The 19,193-nt window shown below is 38.5% G+C and overlaps 1 protein-coding gene across 1 annotated transcript in view; it reads left to right on the top strand.

The window, feature by feature from the left end:
- The first annotated feature begins 6,274 nt into the window (after nt 1–6,274).
- The window catches only part of PIP4P2 (phosphatidylinositol-4,5-bisphosphate 4-phosphatase 2), an 81,445-nt gene continuing 68,526 nt past the window's right edge, over nt 6,275–19,193 (top strand). Inside the window, exon 1 of the mRNA XM_060116150.1 lies at nt 6,275–6,540. Coding sequence (XP_059972133.1) covers nt 6,435–6,540 — 106 coding nt within the window. The 5' untranslated portion in view covers nt 6,275–6,434. The remainder of the gene's footprint in view (nt 6,541–19,193) is intronic.

Raw genomic sequence — 19,193 nt, 5'->3', positions numbered from 1 at the left:
GACGAGAGAACAGAAGTCTACCAATTAACTATTGCTTATGGTAACTTGGAAGGTAGAAAATGCACCTAATGAACTTATTGATCTCACTAATTTCCATGTAGGGTATAGAAAATAACAGTTAGCTACTTTTAGCTTTGTCTGATGAGAGGTGGTATTTTATATTGCTGCCATAAAAAATTATCACAAACTTAGCAGTTTAAACAACATAAGTTTATTATTTTATAGTTCTGTCAAAATTTAGAGGTAGTAAAAATTAAAACTAGGTCAATAAAATAGTATTAAGTAAGAGTTTATAGTGTACGAAAGGATAGTTTGCAAACTGGGTGTCTTCAAATCCAACACTGAGATGAAACTCAGAGGCATGATATTACAGGATGGCTTTGTAAAGTAGAAGTAATAAAGGTGTTTAACCTTTACAGTGATCGGGTATTACAATGGTGGTTTCCAGATGGTAGGGGATTCGTTAAAAGTGATTAACTTATACCATTTTAGGAAGATGATTATCAGAGACACTTAGAAGAAAAAAAACCTATGTTGATTTTTACTTATGTTCATGAAATAAGCTAGATTTATTTTCTTTATGTAACTTAAATGATTTTGTCTGCTTGTAGGATTTTCAACCCTGGTCTCTATTTTATTTTATTTTAACATTTCCATAGGTCAGAAGTCCAATAATTCTCACTGGACCAGAATCAAGAGATCAGCAAGGCTTTGTTCTGCCTATAGGCTCTAGGGGAAGATCTATTTGTTGACGAAAATAAAACACACAACATAAAATGTTGTGAGTTTAAGTTTTATTCAGGGTCTTACTGAGGAGTATAGCGTGGGAGACAGCTCTGAGGAAGTGCTCCAAAGAGATAGGGGAGGAGCCAGAATATATGACTTTTTTGGCCAGAAAATACATGTAGTCACACATATATCTTGGTAAAAGATGGCTGCTAATCACAAAGAACAGACATCTTGAGTAAATGATTTTAGTGCTTTTCTAGGTATGGAAGATGCAAGAATCTGGGGTCATTGAAATTCTTCCTGAGACATGAATCTATCTAGAGGCCTGTTTTTTGAAAGCACAGAGTGCCTCATCCTGTTTTTCATCTTGAATTCCTCTCAGGGGAGACTGCAGTGGGTTTCAACTTAACCCTTGTATAGCTGGGTGATAAGCGATGCTCTATGTTCTTCTTTGCTCACAATTTCTTTGCTCATTAAAATTGTTTATAGAATCCAGTTCTTTGTGTTTGTGGGGCTGAAATCCTCATTTCCTTGCTGCTGTCAGGTGAGAGTCACCCCTAGCTCTAAAGGCCACCCACACTCTTTGGTTCCCTTCCTCCACCTTCAAAGTCAACAATGGTAGGTTGTGTCCTCCTCACACTTCTAATATCTCCTCCTTCTTCACTAACTATAGCCAGGAAGGTTCTCAGCTTTTAAAGACTCATTGGCCCACCTGGATTACCCAGGATAACCTCCCCATCATAACATCTGCAACCCTTAATCACATCTGCTAAATCCCTTTTGCTATGTAAGTTTTCCTAGGTTCTAGGGATTAGGTGTAGACATCTTTTGGGGGTCATTATTTTCCCTACCACAGAGATGAACTAAAAAAGAACTTTCAGTTTACAACAGAATTTAGAGGAAATACAGAGGACTCAGAACAGTTCAGTAAAAGATTTTTTAACATAAGAAGTGGCCTCAGGATAAAATTTTAATCCAAGGGGATGGCTATAAAACTCCTTGTTAAGACCTCTGAAAGATTCAAGCAGTGATTTGAAGACTTCCTTAGGTAAGACAAAGGGGCTTCTACAAATCTGAAGGGTCTCAAATGTGGCCCAATGTAGAGAGATGCCTATCTCAAAAAGAATTATGTCTGTGGCTTTGGGGGCAGGAAGTAAACCCCAATCAGATTTATAAGAAGCCTGCAAAGTTTTAAAGGGAATTGTATTAACTTGGATTAAAAGGGACAGAGACAGTTCAAAATTTTAAAAAGGCCTCTGGGCCTCCAACTTTGTTTGGGCAGGAGGCAGACTGGGAAAGCTACTCAGCTACAAACAGGAGTCATACGTTATGGAAAAGAAAGGACTCAGTGGCACGGCAGAGAGCCAAGGACAGCAATAGATGAGGAAATCCAGTAACACTAAAAGCAGAACTATGCCCTAATAAAGGAGTGTTCCCTGGCTCTAGTGTCAAGGGAGCTAGTGACATATGCTCAACTGGATTTCAGAATTCTGTGGTTCAGTGTACACTATGTTACGCTATGTTCTTTCCATTCTAAATGCACATCAGCTCCCTCCCCTCACTTTATGAAATTGGAGTGTTTATTGCTGTTATGCTGCTCGTGTTTCACTGTTAAATGTTGGAGGCTGGGGCAGGGGGAGATGAGGAAGGCACATAATTTATCTTTTTAATTCACAGCTCTCTGAATCAACAGGTGCTGTACCCAAGGAGCTGAACCTGTGGAATCATTCCCAAGGAACTTTGTCTGCACCTGGACTTGATTTAGGTGACAAGATATACAAACATGACTTTGGTGATTAAATGAGACCTTGGGGTCTTAGGAATGGGCAAATGTAGTTTGCCTGTGAGAGGGACATGAACCATTGTGGTCAGAGGATAGACTATGGTAGCTTGCTATATAATGGCCTACAATGAATCATGCCTTCCTCTGTTCCACAGCCCTTTGCATTGTGACATTGTCACTCCATCCATGAAGATATGGAATCTATTCCTCCACTGGCATTGTGACTACCTTTGACCATGAAAAGAGGTCTCTGGGCCTCCAGCTTTCTTTGGGTGTGAGGCAGGCTGAAGGAGGTGGAAGAATGTGGTGAAAGTAACATTATTTGAGGTCCAGAGCCTAGATCTTAAGAGGCACCATAGCTTCCACAATCACCCCCTTAGAACACTGCTCTGAGACTACCAAACATGTGAAGAAGCCTTGTTTGAATGACTATATGGTGAGAGACTCGTGGCCATCCCAGCTGTCTCATCAGCTGAGCCCAGCCCCCAGCCAACCTGCTAGCTGAATGCAGCTGCCTAAGTAAGGCTAGGTAAGACCAACAGAATGTCTACTCAGTCAACCAATAGAATCATGAAAAATAACAAATCACATTATTTTAAGCCACTGGGTTTTGGTATAATTTGTTACTTAGTAGTAGATAACTGGAACTGTAGCTTAAGCAGCTTAAGTAAGTAGTAAGATATATCTCTTACTAGCTCATACATTATCGGTTTAACCATACAATTATTCCAAAAGTGAAAATGAATTGTGATGGCAAAGTATCATAATCATAAAATGCCTTAGATTGATCAGTATTATTTAACATTTACTGAGTAACTATAAACTATAGAATTATCTTTAAACTAGAATGAAGTGATACTCATCTAATAAGTTTTTTACTTTTTGTGAAATTTGGCATTGTTGCAAATACAATCTCGATATACCCATTAACTGTATCACCCTCAATTGAATTCTGAAATTAATAGAGAAGTCATATAAAGAAGTAAAGAATGAAAAAAAACTTTATACTGATCATTATTACCTGGGCAATAAAGAAAATCTAGCTGTAAAGATAAAATGGAACAATAAAATAGTCAGGTGGCAAAACTCTCATCTTCATCAAAAAGTCAAGAAATGCTCTTAACTTTTTTCCCATTAACAATTTGTTTTAGTAAGATTCTGGGACTGTGTAGAATTTGTTCATATACTCATTTGTTATTTATTTGGCAAACACTTATCAAGTGCTTATTAATGTGCCATGCATTGTGTTAGATACTGGAGATATAATAGTGAATGATATAGATTTGGTTTCTGACCTCACAAAGTCAGTTGAGGATAAAAGGTGGGTGGGTAATGGAAATGTAAATACACTGCTACAATAAAGTGTGATAGCTGACAGGATAGGACACTAAAATTGCCCCTTGTCCTTCTGTATCCCTGCGGGATTGGTTCCAGACCACCATCTCCCCGCCACCCCCAACGGATACCAAAATCTTTGGATGCCCTTCCATAAAATAGCGTAGTATTACACAGTATTGCATATGACCTATGCATATCTTCCTGTATACTTTATAGTGTTTATTTTTACTTGTTGACAGTTTTGCTTTATTTATTTATTTATTTTTGGCTGTGTTGGGTCTTCGTTTCTGTGCGAGGGCTTTCTCTAGTTGTGGCGAGTGGGGGCCACTCTTCATCGCGGTGTGCGGGCCTCTCACTATCGCGGCCTCTCTTGTTGCAGAGCACAGGCTCCAGACGCGCAGGCTCAGTAATTTTGGCTCACGGGCCAGTTGCTCCGCGGCATGTGGGATCTTCCCAGACCGGGGCACGCACCCCTGTCCCCTGCATCGGCAGGCAGACTCTCAACCACTGCGCCACCAGGGAAGCCCCCTCTTCCTGTATACTTTAAATCAGCTCTAGATTACTTATAATACTTAATAAAGTTAAGTATTATAGTTAAAAGTTGTTTTTTGCAACTTTCTGAAATTGTTTTTTGCAAAAAGTTTTCACCTGTGGTGAAAACTGTGGATGCGGAAACCCACGTATACGGAGGGCTAACTGTATAGAAATAGGACTTTGTTGATTCTGTTTAAGAGTTTATCTCAATAGCTTCTAGGCTGCAACTGTAAAAACACTGTTGTTTCTTTTGTAAATTGTTCACTTTTGCAGGGAGTGCTACATCTTTACCCCTCACATTCCAAGTTCCTAGAGACCTATAAATGCCCTTGGATTATATCCTATGGGAATCCTATTTATTTATTTATTTATTTTTGTCTGCACTGGGTCTTTGTTGCGGGGCGAGAGCTCTTTGTTGCTGTGTGCCGGCTTCTCTAGTTGCGGAGTGCGGGGGTCTAGAATGCCCGCATGCTCAGTAGTTGCAGAGCATGGTCTTAGTTGCCAAATGTGAGGTGTTAGTTCCCTGACCAGGGATCAAACCTGGGCCCCCTGCATGGGAGTGCGGAGTCTTAACCACTGGACCACCAGGGTAGTCCCTGGGAATCCTTATATTGTGTTGTCTCCTGATACTACTGATCCACAAAGGATGCTGCATAATAGAAAACATTATTCTTTGATTTTCCGTTAGGATTTCCAGCTGGTGCCTAAATGGAATTTTCAGAATAAAGAGTATCTTCAGAGGGCATGTAATATAAGAGGTAGTTTCAAATGTCTACAGTTTGTTTTTACTCATGCCCCTTTAAATCTCCAGCCCCTTTAAAGCCTACCAGCCTCATTTTTGGTTTGTTTTTGACTGTGCTATCTCACAGACATCTTAAAGACCAAGACCATCCCCTATTCATATGTGTAGACCAGTAATCACATGATAATATGTGATGAATGACTCAAAGAACTGTTGCAGAAAAATGATCGGTTTGAGACCATGACTATTTTCCCATTGCATTTTTTGATCTGGGCATGTTCAAAACTTTGATTTTTAAAACCACTCTAGCCAGCCACCAAAAAAGAAAAGAAAAAAATAAACACAAAAAACAAGATGAGAACTGTGCTTAGCTTGTTTTTAATACTGTTTTACATGAGAATGATTATTTTAAGACATTACTAATGAAAATAGTTATTTGTCTTACATTATTCATAAACTTTATTATCATATATGTGTCAGGGACAATACAGTACAAAAACAAAACTAAAATGACAACCTATCTTGTTAAACTAAACTTGTAAAAACCAACACACTATGCATAGTTTCAATAAGATACAGTTACTAGAGTGCCAAACAGATATTTAAAAATTAACAAGGAAAAGCAGGAAATGGCACTGCTCATACAAACATCTACTTCCTCTTAGACAACAGATGTTGAAAAATGATTTCCTAACAAAAGCAGCAGCCCTGGAGAAGGAATTGATAACCCTAGGAATAAGTTTTCTTTATATAATTGCTGCAAAGTTTGACAGCAAAGAACTCCTCTTCCTCCCTTGAGGAGCTAAACTTGGGTTTGTGATTGCTGTAGTTTTCCTGTAATCAAGCCACAGGCCTTTTGCCCCGTCTCAGGCTGCTCGTCACTCTTCTTTTTCCTTAGTTAAGGAAACGTGAAGTACAAAGAAGAAAGAGTTGTATCCCTTCCCGCCCACTTACCTCCTCTCTGCTTTCGGTTACTTGGCACCTTCCCTTCCCAGCGTTTCCCAGTCAGCCCTACTAAGTTCCCAGGGCTCCTGCTCCTCCCATTCTCCCCTCCCCCAGCTCTCCCGGGCCCTTTCTTTTTTTTTTTTTTCCTTCATCCGCTCCCCTCCCCTAGGCGTGCTTCCCAGCGCGCTTCCCTTCCCCGCCTCTCGATCCCGCATCCCCGCTCCCTGCCCGCCTCCTACCTTGTGACACATCCCGGGTCCTCCCGGAGGCGGCTGCAGCGGCAGTAGCGCTAACAGCGCCTCCAACCGGAGCCGCAACCCCAGACTCAGCCTCCACCCCGGCCCCGGCGCCACTGCTGCAGTCATGGCTGCTGATGGGGTGGACGAACGCTCGCCTCTGCTCTCCGCATCCCATTCTGGAAATGTCACTCCCACGGCCCCACCATACTTACAAGAAAGCAGCCCCAGAGGTAAGGCAAGCATAGATCTTTCTACTTTGTAAGAAAAAGCCTAGGATGTAAAGACCAGGGAGCTCTGAGGCGGAGGCCAGCCTCTCACTTGGGCTGGGAGAGAGGGATGCTGACTGTGCCTTCTGAAGCAGAGCCTGCCTGCCTGAGAGCTTCACCGCAGGGCTTTCTCGTGGTGTAGTGTGGCGTGTGTGAGTGTGTGCGTGTGTGTGTATTTCGCCCCTTCTTACCCACGGGTATGGGATGTGTGTGTGTGTGTGTGTGTGTGCACCCTGTCTTATCCACTGCTGTTGGTGTGTGTGTGTGTGTGTGTGTGTGTGTGTATTTCACCACTTCTGACCTAGGGGTACAGGATGTGACATGAATTTCCCAGGTTGGGCTTTGCTGTTTTAGAGCAGCTCCTAAGTGCAGCTGCATGGTTGTGCAAATCTTTCACAGTCATTCACAAATTCACGTTGCTGAGAAACCAGGAGTACTGCTCACCTTGGCATCTGTCCTTGAAAGGGCTTAGCTTGAAAAATATGCATTTCCTACCATTCATCCACCAGTGGTCTGTTCAATCAGGGAATTGCCTTAGCAAAAGGAGAAGAGTTAATCAATATTCCTAACATGTCTGAAATCTCTGCCCTTCCTTATTCCTTCTACTTGTAAGGAGTATGTGTTAGTTTTAGTGGTAAATGAGGAATAGAAGAGAAGATGGAATATTTTTAATGCGTATCTGAGTGAGATTGAAATTGACTTTTAAAAGTAACCCAAGTTAATAAAATAAATATTTCTATTTATTTCTCTTCATAAGATGGAATCAAGAAAGATTTGATGGCAATGGGGTCTGAAGAAAGAAGGGGGAAATCTATTTACCAAACTATTCAATTTATTCCAAGATCTATTCTTGTTCTAAGCCTTTTAGTTGATTCCTATAGTAGAAATAAGGCGGAGTCAGTAGTTATAGAAAATGGAAGGCAAGACTTTAAAAAACCACTTAGAGTAGTGAAAAGATTGGTCAATTATGGCACTTGCAAATGTAGGTTAAGTGCATCTCTCCTTTTTGGCTGAATGTGAGACATTTAAAAACCTAAGGAGGCAAACATTAATGCCTTTGAAAATGTGGGTGGATCCTGTTTCCTGTAACACAACTTTTTCTACGTTCAAGTCTGGAATTGGAGCAGCTGTAGAGCAAGTCGAACTTGTCAAGTATTTAAAATTTCCATTTAATACTTCATAACTTGAAAAGTAATGATCTAGATCTTATTCCACACTTAACAAGAAGCAGGACAAAGGAAAAGGATGTTTAGCTGTGAATAATTTAGTGTGATTAATGAGTTGAGAAATAAGGTGCAAAATGGTACAAAAGGTGCAAAATACTCACCCATAGAAAACCCAAAAGTCATGTTTGTTGGTCAGCATTAAACACGTGTCAGAGGACACCTCTTGGGGGGAATTTCCTTAAAAGGCAAATTTGATGTTAATGTGTTTACTGTTATCTAAACTGTACGGTCTACAGCAGGTTTAAACACTTATTAATGACTGTTTCAATTTCATCAATTCACCCTTTTAAGACAAAATATTTGATGATTTATTGAGAGACAGAATTTAGATTTAAGAAACTGTCCCATAACAGATTTTCATGCCTCTATCTTGCATCTATATTTTTTTGTTTTTAGTCAGAGAGTGGCTAAATTATCCCACAGAAATGGTCATACTCACGGACCTGCTTGTAGACTTCTTTATCATTTGCCAAATAGTTGTTATTCTGATAAGACTTCTCAAAGCACAAAATACGGTACAAGTTTCAGCTCAGCCACTAAGAAAATGAAGTTTCATTCCAGAAAACTTTTACCAAAGAAATTCAATGTGTTATAAAACAAAATTCAACTGAGTACATTTTAAAGATCTTATTGGCTTTATTTAGTGATTCATGAATCAGGCAGAATCCCGCCTAGCAGATAAAAAGGACCTCTAAGGAACTGTACAAAATTAAAGACTCATATAGGCAGAAGGGAGTGGGACAGGGAAGTTATACTAGCAAAATGTGGATTGGTTGTGGCAAGGTCACTTTTCTTTAGGGGATGGCAGGGGCCTATCAGGCAGATGACCTCACTAGTGCTGATCAGGAGATTTCTGATTGATTGGGTTAAGAGTCCATTTCTGAGAGAGGCATAAGTAACTCCATTTGGGGCCTGTTGTCTTGTTTGTAACAAATTTTTATCAAAAAGCTCTTTCTGCCTATTGTAGAACAATTTTTTTTTCTTAACTCGTGAATGAGACAGATTAGATAATTAGAAACACTAATTTCATATGGCATAATACCTAGGAAGCAAGAAGCATAAATGAGAAGTAAAAGGCTTTTTTTTCCTGCATTTTTGGCAAAATATCTTTTCTTAATAAATAACAAATAAGAATCTTGATAAATATTTTGAGTAAATACACAATATTGGATTCTAGAAGAACAGTGCTAATTAGTCATTCAGTAATTCATCAGGTGGGACAACGTGCCAGAGACTGCTCTAGGTAAACAAGAATAACCAAATCCATGCCCTCATGGAACATGAGGAAAAAGAATAAGTAAAGACATGGTTGAATCATTTCAGATTGTAAGAAACAGTCTGTCACTAGACCAAATATTTTCAGTAGTTGACAACAGTAGAGTTGAAGCTTGGGATTCAAAAGACCAGAAATAGAATGTACTTTTTGGGAAAGAACTTTGGTTTATGATAATTACCATCTATAATTACCCGGACATTAAAAATTTTTCATAGAAGTGGTTAATAGCCATAACTAGTGACTATTTTCTCCAATTCAAATCTTCGCTATTTGTGTAACCTTCTAAGAACAGGAATGTGAGATCCCACCCCAAGATGAAATATTCCATTTCAAATTGAAAGTTGATGGAGTGCTTATTTATAGACAAGTTATCAATAATGTAGTGGGGGAGCAGTTAGTATTTTGCATCTGGTTTCATTTGTGTAACAAATCCTCCTGGGTTTCTAAGTGGAATGCTTCTAGTGGTCTTTGCTGTCAGTACTGGATTCCTGCATAGAGTAGGAGGACATCACCTCTCCTGTGATTACAGTGCCCCATTTGGTATATTTGTCAGCTTTTGTTAAATCATAGAAATTAAAATCAAAGAGAGTTTTAGGCTCATTTGAAAGGAGGTTGGAAAAAATACCACAAAACATACAATTTGGCTATATTTGTTTGCTTTCTTTATACATCTGCTAATTTTATAGGTAGGATGTGGCAAATGAATATGACCTCTAAATTTATGAGACGTCATCTGTGAAAAATGATTTATATTTGGGTTGTCTAATTATGTATTGAATACGGGAATGTGATTATCTACTTCACTATAATTCTATAGGGAAAAGAGTACTTTGTTATACAGAGATAGTTTCATTTGCTTAGTTTGTTTCTGTTATTCATTCAGCAAATAAATATTGGAGTACTAGCCAAGCTCTGTGGTAAGAAGGGAAAGACAGACATGGCTCCTCTTCCAGTCTAGTGGGGGATATTGAGACATAAATTACATAATCATTCAAACAAATGCAAAAGTGCAGTGGGGATGAGGACGGTGCTAAAAATATATCCAGTGCCGTGAGAGTATATAATGAAAAGATTTAACCTGGTCAGGAAAGGCTTTCCTGAGACTTGATTTAGCTCTGAAAGCTGAGCAGTAGTTAACTTGGCAAGGAGGGGATTAGAACACTCTAAGCAAAAGAAAAAAAAAAAAAGTATGTGCAAAAGCCTCTAGCAAGATAGAGTATGGTAAGTACTAGGAACTGAAAGAAAGCTGGTGTGGTGAAAGTAGAAACAGCAATAGGGAATGTGCTGCAAAATGGGAGTGGAGAGGTTGGTGTGGTTCATATTCTCCAGAGACTCTCCTTAGAACTATGCTTTTTGATATTCAAGTCTTTAGATAGTCCTTCTCTTGAATCTGGGCTGACATTGTGATTGATTTTGGCCTACAGAATAAGGTAATAGAGAGCTGAATGACTTCAGAGACTAGGTCACAAGAGGTCTTGCAGCTTTTGCCTTGGTCTCTTATAAAGTACACTCTGAGGAAAGTAACTTATATAAGAATTTGAACATCCTGAGGCTGCCATGCTTTGAGGAACCCTTAGCTAGCCACCTGCAGAGGCTATATGGAGAGAGGGATGCCTGACCAGCCCTCAAACATGTGAGTGAAGAAGCCATCTTGGATGCCCATTTGAGCCTTCAGATGACTCCAAGCCAAGCCAAAATCTTACTGCACCTGCATGGCAGATTCTAGGTGATTAACATTCCAACTGAGTCTGAACAATCTACAGAATCATGAAAGCTAATAGTAAATTGTTGTTTTAAGCTCTAAGTCTTTGGGTGATTTGTTCTGCAGCAACAGATGACCAGAACAATAAGTATTAATCAGTGTATGCAGAGATACACTCATGTTGAAGAATTGTGCCTTAAACAAAGGGATGATCTGGTTAGATCTTTTATTATTTTTTAATTACTCTATCTATGGATTAGAGAATGAATTAGAGAAGGGCCAGAGTAGATGAAGATAGATGACTTTGAGTGGCTACTATAATGATTTGGACAAATCTGATAAACTGTGATGATAACTTGGACTCAGGTGGTGGTAGAAGTGGAGAGATAAATAGATGTTAGGAATTACTGAAGAGGGTTTGATGATAGATTGAAGGTAGGAATGAGAGGGAGGTGGAAAGGATATTTCCTAGAATTCTGGCTTCTACAACTTGGTGTGATTGCCTACACTGAGGCAAAACACCAGAAGAAGACTAGGTTTTGAAGAATACAGATCATGAGCTTAGTTTTAGACATGATACATTTAAGGTGCTTTCAAATATCCAAGAAGCGATGTCAGATAGGCTATTGGATTTACAGGTATAGGGCTAAGAAATGAGATCTGGGCTGAAAATATAAAACTATGTTATTTACATATTGGTGATAGCCAAATACATGGATCTTGATTTAGAGTTTCCCAAAGCCCCATCAGTGTGCCACAGAATGTAACGAGATAGAACATACATGTGTTAAGATATGGATCATCCTCAGTCTTTGGAGTAGCAGAAACGTTTAGTCCAGTGGCCTCCAGCTCTGAGTAGCTATACAAATATTGTTGTTTTCTCTGTGTACCAAAATGTGGAAAAGTTTGGGAAGCTTTATATGAGACCACTCAGGGAGAAAGCATAACAGAAAAGAAGAGAGAGCCTAGGACAAAGCTTTGAGAAACTCCCAAATTTAATGAGCAGTCAGATTAAGAAGAGCCTGCAAAAAGGCTGATAAGTGTATTCCAGTGAGGTAGGATGAAAGCCAGGGCACTGTAAGATCACTGAATCAAGGGGAAGAAAACACTTCAAGAAAGGGGTGGTCAAACATGTCAAAAGCTACAAGATAAAGCAAATAGATAAGGTCTAAAAAAATGTCATTTGAACTTAGTGCCATGGAAGTTATTAGTGACCTTAGTGAGAGTTTGTTTAGAAGCAGCAGGGGGGGTGGGGGTGGGGGTTTTGGTGTGATGAATTGGGAGAGTGGGATTGACATATATACACTAATATGTATAAAGTGGATAACTAATAAGAACCTGCTGTATAAAAAAAATAAAGTAAAATAAAAAAAATGTTTATATTCAAATCCTTTTTAAAGAATTGAAGAACTGTTCATTTCCATCTAATGTAATACTTTAATGTGCATTTATTTTAATTGTAAAATTACCTCAAAGCAACTTAACTTCAACGAAGAGGTTAATATTCCTTTATTCTGAAACACACTTAGATTTCCTATGAAACATAATTGCATTTTAGAAGGCATTGTCATTTCCTTTTCACCTTGTTTCACTTTAAAAAGTGTGTAAATTCGAAGTTGCTTGAGGAAATGTTTTCAGTGATTAAAAAATAAATTGGCTCCTGGTTTGAGAGATAAGTTATTTAATATGAACTTTTGGACTTCTTACTTAGAAATTGTACAATAAATAAAGTATATTTTTACTGATCCTCTACCTGAAGAAATCTAAAGTTAAAAATGGTGCCTTACTTTAAAGAGAGGCAAAGATTTATTTCACTTGGAACTATGTTCTACACTAGACTAGAGTTTTACTAGGCACTAGAGTGTCTTGGTTCAGGCTGTTATAACAGAATACCATGGACTGGGTGGCTTAAACAGCAAACGTTTATTTCTCACAGTTCTGGAGTCTGGGACATCCAGGATGGAGGTGCCAGCAGATTTGGTGTCTAGTGAGAACTCGTGGGTTGCAGACCCCCAACCTCTCCTTGTATCCTAATGTGGCAGAAGGAGGGCAAGAGAGCTCTTTTGGGTTCTTTCCATAAGAGCACTAGTGTCATTCATGAGGTCTCCACTCTCATGACCTAATCACCTCCCAAAGATCCCACCTCCTAATACCATCACATTGGGGTGTTAGGATTCAACATATGAATTTTGAGGAGACACAGCATTCAGTCCATTACACTGAGTTAGAGTCCTTGAATCTATTTGGGCAGTCTTTTAAATTTCGGAACCTCCTTACATCCTTGCAGAGTTTAAGGTTGGCTGTGGACCGGCAAGGAGAAATGATGTAGACCCAGGGACCCACACTATAAGCACAACCAACTATAAGATTAAATTAAATTCTCATTTTATCAATATTTGCCAAGGTTTCTGAAACCCACTAGAAACCAGTTTGTCACAATGAATGGAAATAGATGCAGCATTTTTTTTTTTTTTTTTCGCGGTACATGGGCCTCTCACTGTTGTGGCCTCTCCCATTTTGGAGCATAGGCTCCGGACACGCAGGCTCAGTGGCCATGGCTCACAGGCCCAGCCACTCCGTGGCATGTGGGACCTTCCCGGACCGGGGCACGAACCCGTGTCACCTGCATCGGCAGGCAGACTCTCAACCACTGCGTCACCAGGGAAGCCCCCGATGCAGCATATTTGGGAGCAGCTGCCGGAAGCTCCGTGAAGGTCCCAATATGGGTGTGGACCTGCTGTGATACTGAGAAAGTAGGGAAGCTTGATATTGTGCTGTGTGCTAAAGCTGATGCTCCATTTAAGGGAGTTTTTTTTCAAAATGTTTGTTTGTTTGTTTGTTTTTTACTGAAGTACAAATGATTTACAATGTTGTTTCAGGTGTACAGCCAAGTGATTCAGTTATACTATATATATATAGTCTTTTTAAGATTCTTCTCCATTATAGTTTATTACAAGGTATTGAATATAGTTCCCTGTGCTGTACAGTAGATCCTTGTACAAAATTGTTCTTGAATCAAAATCTCCTTCAGTGAGACCACATCCTTATGAAGGGAAAATAGACCCCAAACGTTGCTGAAGTATATCTGCTTCCAGTTTTCCAATATTATGTCAAACCCATTTCTTATTATAATCCTTTTCTGTTATTCAGCAGGCATCAAGCTCTATGATTCTTTTATTCTATTTTATAATGCCCACATTTCCTCCTGGCTCTACCAAACATCTTTAAAACATTAATCAAGAAATGTTTCATTCAGTCAGTTATCATTTCAAATATTTGAGCACCTCTTATACTGTTCCAGATGCTAGGGAGCTTACATTTCAGTGAGAGATACATTTGGTAAGGATTATAACTCCAGAGAGTGAAGAGAACAAAGCAGGGCATGAGGACAGAGTAAATGGTGGTGCGGGGAGTATTTCAGGTAGTGTGTTCAGGAAAGATATCTCAAAGATGACAATTACTCAGAGACGCAAAAAATGAGTTGGAATCAGCTGTTGGAAGATTTAGGAGAGGAGTGTGTCAGGTAGCTGGAACAACAGGCACAAAACATGCTGTTATAAAACAAGGAGGACAGTTGTTTAGAGTGTAGTGACTTAGGGGAGTGTGGTAGAAGAAGTTAGAGGACTAGACTAGGAAGTCCAGGAGAGCTTTGTCAACTGAAAAAATGCACAATGTGAGAGTTATGAGTTAAGTTTTATTTGGGGCAAAATGAGAAATATAGGCTGGGAGACAGCCCCTCAGATACCTGTGAGGAACTGTTCCAAAGAGGTAAGTTGGGAAGTCAGTATATATGTGATTTTAGTGAAAGGGGTATACATGCAATTAAGCACACATTTTGGCAGAAGGTTGCTGCTAGTCATGAGAAGCAGATGTCTCCTTTAATGATTTTAGTGCTTTTCTAGATGTGAGAAGATGCAAGAAATTGGGCTCATTATATCTTCCCCTGAAAGATACCTAACTCTCTGAAGGCCTGTTCTGCCAGTTTTTCCTGGGGAACATAGTGCCTCCTTCCTGATCTCTGCCGTGAACTCCTTTCAGGGTGTGTTGAAGGTCAGCAACTGCAGTGGCTAGTACTTCATCCTTGTAGAGGCAGATGGCGGGTGACAAGTTTTATGGCAGCTTTGTAGGCCACCCTCAGAAATGGGATTGTGTGCGGAGGATAATGGGAGGCCATGAAGGGCTTGGAGCAGACGAGAGACATGAGATATTAAATGTTTTACATTTAAGTAGATCATCCTGGTTGGTGTTTGGAGAATGAATTATTGGGTGAAAAATGATAAGAGGCTCATAAGACATGAAACTAATCAGGAGGCTGTTACAGTGGAATAGGCAAGAGGTAATGCTGTTCTGAACCAGGGTAGAGGTGATGGAAGCAGTGAAATATGGTTAGATTCAGGACATATTTTATGCATAGAGCAGAAGGACTTGCTGATGGATTGAATCAGTGGAAAGAAAGGAATCACAAATCTCAAAAATGACCTAAACAACTAGGTAAAAAATTGCACTTTTTTCTAAAATGGGCAAACGGAAGGAGTTGGCTGTGTGTTGCGGGTGGTGGTGAGGAGAAGGACAGTGGAAATAAATATTTTGTTTTGAGAAGTGGAGTTTGAAATACCTCTAGTCATCATTCAATTGGAAATGTCCAGTATGCAATTGGATGTACAAGTCTGGAGTCTGGGGAGAGATCAGGCCTGAAGAGTACATTTCATTCAACAATTATTTATTATATGTATGGTAATACTTCACTGTAGTGGGAGATGATGCTTTCGGCTTCTCACTTACTTCCAAGGATTCTTCAAACTCTTTTCAGGAATGTCAGACTTCTAGGACAGAGCATTCTGTAAACATCTTGCAAGATTTGCCAGATGCATACAGATGTGAGCTAGATAGCTCAGATGTTAGAGAGGAAAGTTGAAGGCAGTAAGCTACTATCTGCAAAGTGATCAATGGAAATGCTAATCCTTCCACTTTGAGGAAAAGCAGACAACCCTGAGTACAGCTTTACACTCAGCTGTTATGAGTTCCATTTTTATAAGGATGAAGAGATATTGCATAACCTGAGAATGACAACCCTTTAATAGTTCTTAAAAGGGAACACATTCTGCCTACTATTCTTCTTTCAAGAGAACTTCCATACTTTTTTTTGGTGGATTGAGTAGGGAGTGCATCAGAGTTTGTGTTGCTTTGGCACTTTTCTAGATTTTTTTTCCTTTTCCTGGTTGCTGTTATAAAGTGAACTTCTTTTTCTTTGTAAGAATAAAAATAAATATGTGAAAAAGAAATGGAAAGTGTATCTCCTCTTCCTGGTCTTCAGGTAAGTTTCTCAAGCATTATATAACTAAATCCCTGTATAGTCTCAGAAATGATCTGCCACCAGGTGTAGTTTGGCCTGGGGGACCTGACACTTGAATTCTTTCTGCCAGTTACTAGCTGTTGACCTTAGAGTAGTTACTTTACATCTCTGGGCCTCAGTTTTCCACCTGAGAAGGAGTGGGGTAGTATGTTCCCTTTTGCTTTTATATTCCATAACACAGTTGTTCTTGGTAAGGAATCTGGATGCATCTAAGAGAATATATCTGTGACTTTAAAATATAGATGATGATTATCTTTTTTTACCTCATTCTTTTACTTCCACTGTCCCTTTTTTACTTAAGTTTCTATTTCTTCCAGTACCCTTTTGAAAATTGCAAAGACAGTATTATTGAACATTAAGGAGTGTTACATGGCTCTTTTAAGCATCAGAAGACCAACTAGCGTGCAATATTTTTTTCTTCCATAGGAAGTATTTGTATGTGCCACATGACCAGTCAGGGCATTCTATTCAAAGCATGTATTTCTAAAGGCAAAGGCAAAATATTTTTTCCTCCTATGCTTTGTCAAGTTGAGATAGTTAAGCTTCGCAGCTCCATAATATGGATTTAAAACCAGTATACAAGAAAGCCTCTAATAGTTCATCATTTGAACATGTGAAGTTTTAAAGTTTCAGAGATTAAAGTGCTAAGATTCACCATCCAGAGGAACAGCAATACATAGAAGGGATAGTGAGAAGATTTAAAGTAGAAGACTTTCACAGACGCCTGAGTTGTTATTAATCTTAGACCATAGGAATTTCCCAAATAAACATTGATTTCTACTGAGCTGTATGGATTCTGCCAATTAATACAAAGTTATTTATAAGAAAACCATTTTCCAAGTTTACAGAATTCAGGGATCCTGTTCTGGTTCTCTATATAGAATGCTTTGCCTTGCTCAACAAAAGTATTTATATTTACTGCCAGTCCCTAATGAAGACATAGGTTATTATTAAAACTATCAGACATGCCTGAACACAAGATGACCTAAGTGAAAGCCATATGGTCTTTTATGACCTAGTCTCAGAAGTCAAATATGGTGTCACTTCTGCCATGCTCTATTGGTCAAAGCAGTTATAAACCACCTGCACGTAAGGTGAAGGAATATAGACTTCAATTCTAATGGGATGAGTATCAAAGAATTTGCATTTTAAAATTTAATATTTTAAAACCACCACAATAAGCTGTGATATACCCACAAACTGGAACACTGTGCAGCTGGAAAAGAAATGAGGAAACTCTACGTACCATTGTGGGAAGGTTGCCAAGATATAAAATAAAGTGAAAAAAGCAAGATGAAGAATGAGGAAGGCATATTCCCTTTTTTGGTACGAAAGATGGAGAAAAGAGAATATGTGTATTACATATTACAGGTATATATTACCTGTACTAGGCTAAAGAAACACTGAAAGGATTAAAAAATAGTAATTTAAGTGGAAATCTCTGAAGTGGGACAAGGTAGATTGGCACAGAAATTGGAGTAACAATTCTAAGCATATTTTTTACATTAATATTGATTTTTGAACCATGGAAATATATTACTAATAAAAATTTAATGTATCAGAAAGCACTTTGGCCACATTATATTATTGATCCTTGTAGAGTTTATCCTTGACTAGGACCCTGAACAATGTAACAAATGCTATTTTTTATACTATGTCCCCACATCTCTATACAGGTCTTTGCAGTGGAACCTTATATTTCATTGTGTTTGTTTGATTTGGTCCATTACTCCCACTTGTCAAGATCTTAATAGGAAGAATCCTGTTTTGATATGGGAAATGTATCACTATGTGTATCTGCTTTTTCCTAAGACCATGCTCATTGCCTCATACCGGTATCATTTATTAGGCACTTCTGGTCTTCTCTAGATGAGTATTTACTTTGTGCTTCCTATGGGTAGATAAGTAGGAAAGGGATTTTGGAAACTGAAACATTCAAATTCTATCCATTCATCAAAGTCCTTTCTTTCCATGTAATCCTTTCTAATCTCTGTTACTGGACGATATATGTTCCCAAAGCAATATCTATCAACATTTCTACTATATATTTTAATACTTATTTGTGTACATGACCTTATCAAGGAAGACAAGGAGGGAGACAGGATTCTTGTATCTTTTATCTGTGAGTCCTACATAGTCTCTTGCACTTGATCTTATATTTCTAGGTACTCAAAAAAGATCAGTCATATGAATGAATGAGTGAGAAAACAAAGAAGGATGCCATCATGGTGATTTTGAAGTCACTTAGAGAGTGAAGGTTTTACAGGTTTACAGAAGAACATGAGAACAAAAGGTGGAAGTGATCCAGCAGAGCATATAGCTGAATCCATTTGTTTCATTAGAAATGTCCACATAGCAAAGGAAGGATCTCCATCACTATACTTCATGCTGGCTACAATGAGGAATTCTCCTCTTAATGGATTAACTTCTGGATTTTTTTTATTAATCGCTATATTTTAAAATAAAATTTAATTGACCCATGTGGTAGAAATATCTAAGCACTAGAATTTAAGGGATTTATTCACTAAATATGCTTAAAAAATAAATATTGTTTCTAAGAGGTTCAGTTCATTCCATATATTGTATCTGATTTTGCTTAGATTTATGGTGAATATGTCCCAAATTCTAAAATTACTAAACTAGTGACTTTTATCTATAATCTATTAATCCCTAGGTCATTTTTTTAAAAAAATGAGTGAAATATTTCAAGATAGAAAAATACTGAGTATAATATAATCATTCATATATCATCACCTAATTCTATCGGACCTTAACATTATGCCACACTGTTTCATATATTGAGGCAAATAAAACACTGCAAATCCAGTTGAACTTTTTCCCTTCCCCATATACTGAGGTAATTTCCCCCCTCATATTTTCTCATCTAAAATGTCTTAAAACAAATTTTGGGTTCAGTTATATTTAAGTATATTTTATAACTGTGATTCATGAATACTTGTATCCTGCAAGTTATCATTTAGTGTGTATACCTAGGTATATGCAAAGGAGTGTCTTGCCTTCTCTTAGAAAAAGAAAGTCTGTAAGAGTGAAAATGAGCTG

The sequence above is a fragment of the Mesoplodon densirostris genome, chromosome 13 (assembly GCF_025265405.1).
Source record: "Mesoplodon densirostris isolate mMesDen1 chromosome 13, mMesDen1 primary haplotype, whole genome shotgun sequence".
NCBI classification, from domain to species: domain Eukaryota; kingdom Metazoa; phylum Chordata; class Mammalia; order Artiodactyla; family Ziphiidae; genus Mesoplodon; species Mesoplodon densirostris.
The sequence above is the reverse complement of the archived record's forward strand: the minus strand, read 5'-3'. Positions and strand labels throughout refer to the sequence as shown.